The 7,900-nt window shown below is 34.3% G+C and overlaps 1 protein-coding gene across 1 annotated transcript; it reads right to left on the reverse strand.

Moving 5' to 3' along the window:
• Positions 1-3,768: 3,768 nt before the first annotated feature.
• On the reverse strand, positions 3,769-6,442 carry LOC130997465 (uncharacterized). The gene is made up of 2 exons (XM_057922777.1): positions 5,851-6,442; positions 3,769-4,356 (listed from the first exon to the last, which is right to left on the reverse strand). The coding sequence occupies exons 1-2, from the start codon at positions 6,313-6,315 to the stop codon at positions 3,865-3,867; spliced, it is 957 nt and encodes a 318-aa protein (XP_057778760.1). The 5' UTR covers positions 6,316-6,442; the 3' UTR covers positions 3,769-3,864.
• Positions 6,443-7,900: the final 1,458 nt, after the last annotated feature.

Genomic DNA, 7,900 nt, shown 5'->3' on the forward strand with positions numbered 1-7,900 from the left:
AACCCAGGCGGGTACACATGGAAGTTGACGCCCCCGGCGATGAAGGATAAATTTTTTGATGAATTACAGGTACAATTAAATTTATAATACATATAAATATATCATATTAAATTGTTAAAATGTTTGATATTAAATTAATTCTCTTTCTTTCAACAGAAAGATTTTATGTGGCAGCCCGACGATGAGCGTGACGTGAGGAAAATGTGGGAGACAAACGCCCGCAAAAGGTACTCCGACATGATGAGCGACTACAAGAAAGAGCTCAAGCAGTGTACCCGCCAAGGGAGAGAGATGTCTAGACCCGTCTGGATGACTCCCGATTTTTGGACTGAACTCCGGGATTACTGGCATCAGCCCGAGGTTGAGGCTGTTTCAAATCGAGCACGTGCCAACCGGATGTCCGAGCCCGATGGGGAGGGTACAGGGATCAGTAGGCACATGGGCGGGTCCCAGTCGACTCGTATCCTGCAGCAGTATATGGTATGCAAATTATATTAATATCTTGACTAATATAAATTATTTATCTTATATAAATGCATCTACAGGGCTTGGAGCCTGATTTTTCCCAGGATTCACCGAACTATGCCACATTCCTCCGCTTCCACATGTACCCCGACGGAAGTTTTACGTCTCTGAGAGATGCAAGAATTGACGTAAGTGTTTAAGTTTATTCAAATATCTAGTGAATGTATTTATTTTCTAACAATTATGCATTGTTATGTATGAATTAGGCGGAGGTTCATCAACTGGCCGCTGCCACAGGACGACAGGACCGGCTAGACGAGGTGTATTTGGAGGTGGTGCATCAGGATAGGTCACGGATCTACGGCGTCGGGAGTACCGGGCAGAGTCAGGCTAGTAGGGGGTCTATCCGCAGCACGGGCAGTTCTGCGGTGTCTCAGCAGCTTTATGAGACACGGATCTCCACGCTGGAGGAGCGATTGGCGGCAGAGCAAGCACAACGCCAACAGATGGAGGACCGCATGGCGGCAGAGCAAGCACAACGCCAACAGATGGAGGAGCGCATGGCGGCAGAGCAAGCAGCACGCCAACAGATGCAGGACCGCATGGCTCAATTGGAGGCGTTTATGAGGATGTATAATGCTCAGCCACCTCCAGGGCCTGATGCCGATGATGATGATGATGATGATGCTTAGAATTATTAAAACTATATATTTATGTTTTCAAACAAAATTACATTTGCACTTTCTTTTCAAATTTATGTTTTATTGAACTATATATTTCAAGTGCTTTAATTATTAAAACTATATATGTTTTATATATTTATGGCAATGATGATGATGATGATTGCATTTAACATAAAAAAATAAATTCAAATCACATTATAATAACCAAATTAAAACACTTTTGGTGTATTAATGTTAAAAAAAATTAATTAATTAATTATTAAATATTAATTAAATATTTTACCGACGATAAAAATAAGGACCGAAACGAACTCGATCACTAATTAACAACATATTTCAGGTATTATCTCCACATATTCAAAGATTATAATTATATGAGTGAGTATATAGCATTTAAATGAATTAATAGATGTAGATATATCAATAATACGAGTGTTCTGTACTGGTGATCACTCGAAAAGAATTTCAAAGTTAAGCGTGCTTGACACAGAGAACAAGCAAGATGGGTGACCCACTGGGAAGTCGGGTCGCCGACTGGGAAGTTCGTCTAAAGTATGCAATACCGTATAAATACGGAAATAAATTGTGGATATACAATATACAATAAAATAAATAAATAAATAAATAAAATAAAATAAAATAAAATAAATAAAATTAAAAATATTACCGTGGGCAAAACGCCGTCGGTAGTTACCGACGGCTTTTGCCCTCGGTAAATACCCGGCCATCCTCCGGCAAAGACCCACCGGACGGCGGTAGCCTGTTACCGACGGCATTTTGCCGCCGCTAGTTAGCGGCGGTAATCGCCGTCGCTAGTTTTCCGGCAGGGACTGCCGGACTCCGGTGGCTCTCTACCGACGGCAAAATCGCCCTCGGTAACTAGCGGCGATGGCTGCCGCCGCTAATTCTCCGGCTAGGCTCCGCCGTTTAACGGCGACAATTCCGGCGGCATCGCCGTCGTTAACTGCCGACGGCGGATGTTCGCCGCTGTTATTTTCGTTGCCGACGAACCGTTTAGCGACGGGAGCTTGCCGCCGTTATCGCCGCCGGTAACACTATTTATCGGCGGCCGTCTTTTGTTACCGACGGCATTTCGCCGTCGGTAATCAACGATTTTTTTGTAGTGTAATCACTAATTAATTTGTCATTACGCTGCTTTTTGTTTATGTACTCCTCCCTCATTGATAATGACTCATTTGATTTGGACACAAAAATTAAATAAAAAGTGTTTTACAGTGTAAAGTACATAGAGATAATTAGAGACTACATATAAAAATGAGGTGTAAAGTAAGTTTATAGTGTAAAATAAATATTATTTTTGAAGTAGGCCATTATCAATTGGGCCATTATCAATAGAATGAAAATAGAATGAAACGGAGAGAGTAATATTTTTTCTTTTTCTTTTATGAGATATTTAAAGTGAATATACACATGAGATCGGTGCTCCACCGATTAAGTTACTCAAAGAGTTGACGATGCAATCTGTTTTCACAATATAAATAAATATCGTGTCACGTTTGTGTTTTATACTCCCTAAAAATTGTAATCCAAAGAAGATAGTACTGGTTTTAAGAAAAAATATGATAGTTGTATTTGAGTGGAGATTGAGTTCTACATTTTTTTGTAAATAGTGAGAGAAAAAGTTTGTGGAGTCATTTCCAAATAAAAAAACGTTATAATTTTCAGAGATGTCCCGATATGTTAATAAGGTCACAATTTTCAAAGACGAAAGGAGTGTAACTTAAACTAATTAATTAGGCATCGCGAACAAGAAAGAGATACACCCTCTATTTTCAAATATATAACGGTCATATGACATAAAATTAAACATGCTAAGGAGTATAACTTTACATGCATACCTTTATTTATGTATTACTAGAAGAGACGCCTTGTATCACATGTAAAAATAAATTATTTTAATAAATAATTTTCTATGAATATAAATTTTTATTTTATTTTAATTTATAGTAAAATTTATTATTTTAATATAGTATTTTTTTAACCAATTACTGAATAAAGTTTGATAAAAAAATCATAAAATTTAATATAAACAATTTTAATTAATTAAGTATCACTTAATTTTTTCTATAAAAAATGACCAAAAAGAAAAGAAAATTGATATACAATTCATGTTTATTTATTAGGTTTCATCTTTACATAATTAATTTTAATTTTAATTCCAAAGATTCTAGTAATTTAAACTTCTATATAATAAAACTAATAAATAAATCATTTGTATTGTAATTCCAAAATATTATATTTACATAATAAAAACAATAATTTACGTGGATGAAGAGTTCTAAATTATACTACTGCTTTATTAAAATATAAAACATAAATCATATATATATATATATATATATATGTGTGTGTGTGTGTGTGTAGATTTATTATATCTATTACTATACATTAAATTAAACAATTGATCTTAAAGAAAATGTTAAGTTTAGGAATCAAGTTGGGCATATAGTATATACAAATGTAATGTACATTTAATTAAGATGATCGATGGTTGGCGGGCGCGCATTTAATTTTAGTCGACCACTCTCATCCATATCCAATATCATTTCATTATTAAAAGTACATATCTAATTAGTAATCGCGATTATTTGGATTGTAATTGTTTGAATGATAATTTGGATTAAGATATATTTAGAGATGAATTTGGAAATTAGACAGACAGCAGTAGCCAGTAGTAGAAGAAAGCATAGGGTAATTAAGCTGCAAACTTGGTGAAGAATTGATGAAGACAAGCATTGACTTGATTAGGTCTCTCCTGATTGATGAAGTGGCCAGTATCCTCAACCACCACGCACTCCTCCAGCAACGGCACGTCCTGCTTGAATCCGCCGCCGTGCACGTACTCCTTCACTCCCGGCGTCGTATACACCATGTCCAGATCTCCCACCATGAACTTCACCGGCACTCTCACCTTCGCCGCCGTCCACGCCGCCGTCAGCTCCCAGTTCAGATCCAGCGCCCGGTAGTAATTGAGGCCGCCGGTGAACCCCTTCTGCTCGTATTTATCGGCGTAGTATTTGAGGTCTTCTTCAGTGAACCACTGCGGCAGCTTGATGCTTTTCGGGTCCGCTCCGAATGGCTTTTCCTTCGGCATACGGGTCGGCCCGGGTGTTCGGTCGCTTAGGATCTTCTTTATCACTGCTTCCGCTCCGTATTCTGCCATCTCTGATTCTACTTTTCCCACTTCCTGTTGGGTTTAAGTCATTTTTAGTACATTTTACTATTCCTGTTGGGTTTAAGTCATTTTTAGTACATTTTACTATTTCTTAATTTAATCCTTTTTTCATTGTTTTAAGTTTTACCGAATTTTTGATTAATTTATTATAATATATATTCAGTTTTATCAAGAAAAAAAAGGTGGTTTGTTAAGTTCTGAAACTTCATTATGATACAGATATTGTGTTGGACACCTAATACATCAAAAATTGGGCCATTAGATAGGAGAATAAAATTACTAAGCCCAAAAATATGTATACTATCATATTTACTGAGCACCAAAATTGGACTTAAGTGTATTTGATAAAATAAAACATAATCCACTACCATGAGTACAAGTTGAAAACAGAAAAGCAAAGGAGGATGAAAAAGAAAAAAAACAATTTAGTAATGGAGCCACGTGGTTGGTCGCCAAAATTATAGAGTCAACACTGGGAAATAAATTAGAGAGTAAATGAGAAATTATGTTTTACTAATAAATCGATAAGTTATAGGTGAAAGTGACACTTGACTATCTGGATGATCATTAAATATTGGGAAATAATAGTAAAATAAAGGAGGTAGTTGCGGGAAGTCATTTATTTAGCTATTCCAAAACAAAGCGACATAGACAGACAACACACAGAAATACGATCACAACTTTGGGGTTTGCCAGCTGTAACTTTAATGAAAATTTAGTGTAGAAGTCCAACCCCCTGCCACCCTAATTCACCAATTATACCTTTTAAATTTCAATTTATCAATCATCAATAGTCGTACATGCATTAATGTCGATAATCTATTTCATCATTTCATCAGTCACTATCTATACGATTACACTTATATTACTATACGAATTCAAACTTGAAGCGGACCTACTACAAGGATTCAAAATGAAAATTTCAAAATCAAGATTTTGTATACGTTCATTCGTTCATGTATAAAAATGCCCGCGTAAAATGCTAATTTCTCTGCCAGCTGTTTAGAAAATTGTTGAAATTAATTGGTGATACATGGTGGTCTTAAAATATTTTTTAAATATAATATGATGCGAAGAATTCAAATATTCAAAAAAAAAAAAGTTAATCGTATATAACTTTTAATTAATTTTTATTCTGTAAATGAGCTTTAAAATCTTTATTAAATTACTTAATTATTAATTTTTTCTAAATTTCGCATGTTACTTGTCAATTTCTTAGCCAAACTTTGGACCTAAAATACTGTCATTTCAATTCAATTATCAATACGATGTCTGCTCTACCTTCTCACATGATTATATTTATATCACACGAGCATATTTATATCAAAGGAATATATCCATGTCATATCACAACAATGAAAATTGAGAGATGTATGGAAAAAAAATTAATAGTAATTGAGCAATTTTAAATAAAAAAAATTAAATTTTGCGAGTAAAAGAGTTTGTTGAAAGTCCTTTAATTTATATGCAATTAATCGAAAAAAGAGTGGGGAGAAGGAATTAAACCTGGAATCTGCACATATAATATTCATCTCCGAAGAAAGCTCGCATGGCGGCGATGGGCTTGACGGTGGGATGGCGGGGGCGAAAGGGCACCGTTAAGGAGACGAAGGCCTTGACCAAATCTGGGCGGAATTGGCAGAGGTACCAAGCCACCATGGCGCCCCAGTCGTGAGCCACGAGGAAAACCGGTTGGCCGCCGAGAGACTCTATGAGGGCTACGATATCGCCGGCGACGTGGAGGCAGGAGTAGCTGGACGCGTGGGGCGGCGCGTCCGTGTCGCCGAAGCCGCGGAGATCGGGGGCGACGGCGCGGTATCCGAGGGCGGCCAGCGCCACAATCTGGTGGCGCCACGTGTACCAGAGCTCGGGAAAGCCGTGGAGGAGAAGCACCGTGGGGCCTTCCCCTTTCTCCGCTACGTGCATGTTTATGCCGTTTACGCTCACTCTTCTGTGCTCAATCCCCTCCATCTCTCTCTCTCTCTCCTCTCTCTGTGTGTGAGCGTTTCTATAAATGCAAGTTAAGCATAGCGACTTTAGATGAGGTCTATTTATTTAAATATATCATCCCATTAAAATAAAGCCTCTTTTTAGGAATTAAAATAATATATTTGTGGATAAATTATGTTTCTCTTTTCTTCTTTTATTGTGGATGTCCAATGAAATAAGAGATGATGTATGCATTCTTTCATGAAAACAGTCTCAAGGAGTATTTTTCAAATCAAATATCTTAGGTTTAAATTTTATTAAGAGTAGTGCTAAATGTACATATTATGTATATACATAATTGGATATTGTTGACAATTTACCATATTTTCAAAAATAAAAAATTAATCCCTTTTAATTGAAACTATATGTTACATAATTATCCTTCACGGCAGTTAAGGAATCAACAAAAGCATTTCCAATTTAAATTTCAAATTTCTTTAATAATAAAATATTTTATATTCATAAATTAAAATAACTAATTCCACTAATATAAAAAATAATGATATGCAACTCCATCATGATTTTTTTATGTGATTTATTTGGTTTGTTTTATTTATGTGGTTTGCGGGGCAACTAATTTTTTTTTGGGTCCTTTTTTTGTTATAAATTTTATGTTCGTTGCCTTCATACATATATTTTCATTGTTATTAAAATCCCAACAATAATTAATTGTAATATTAATTTAATTTAGTTATGATATATATCTAAACATTAATTTACATTATTGGTCTTACAGTTTAGTTTTAAAATAATATTAAATTTAATAAAATATGATTATGTATTATATCTCAAAATATTGCATGTATTAGATTGTATTATGAAAATGTATGATGTAGACACTCGTGAATATGCATAATAAAGCTACGCGGCTTCAATTTTATAGTGATTCTTACAATTTTTCTATTTTTTTTAAATTTCCAACTTTAATAATATAATATATTTTGTATTGTAAAATAATTTTATGAAACATTCGAATAATGTGGCTAACATGTGACAGTAGTGATTTCTTTCATGTTTATAATCTTTGAGCTTAATTTCACTAATATCTTATACAAACTTTTTTGTACTACTATATTATGATTTATATAATACTCGAATAATATGTGGTACTTTGTCACAATTATATTAATTTTTTTTATTTTATATTTTTTTCAATTTTTTTATTAATATACTATAATTTTGTAATATAGGTAGTACTCATAATTTTATTTTATTTTCTGAGTAGTTTATAATTTTTAACACATTTGAATAATATTACTAAGTACTACCTTTTATCATCATGGATCAAGACCATTTTTATATAATCTTATTTAAAAGTATATTATCTTTTTGGGACATTTCAAAATGGAATAAGGAACTAATTTCGTTGGATGGGGGAAGTATAACCAATCATTGATGAATATATGCCAGATTCTCATCATTTAATTCATATAAATTACTCGCTCATCCCACTAAAATTGTCTTTTTTTTATATATATATGGAGATTTAAAAAAATGTGTAAATTAAATAAAAGTGGTAGGATCCACATTTTTCACTATTTTTTATAGACTGAGTCATTTTTAAAGA

This window comes from Salvia miltiorrhiza, chromosome 8 (genome assembly GCF_028751815.1).
Source record: "Salvia miltiorrhiza cultivar Shanhuang (shh) chromosome 8, IMPLAD_Smil_shh, whole genome shotgun sequence".
NCBI classification, from domain to species: domain Eukaryota; kingdom Viridiplantae; phylum Streptophyta; class Magnoliopsida; order Lamiales; family Lamiaceae; genus Salvia; species Salvia miltiorrhiza.

What these genes read in the sequence shown, in the direction of transcription:
- LOC130997465 (XM_057922777.1), bottom strand. Translation starts at nt 6,315, where the DNA reads ATGGAGGGGATTGAGCACAGAAGAGTGAGCGTAAACGGCATAAACATG. An exon ending in ATTATATGTGCAGATTCCAG is followed by an intron (nt 4,357 to 5,850) that starts GTTTAATTCCTT and finishes TAAACCCAACAG; the next exon opens with GAAGTGGGAAAAGTAGAATC.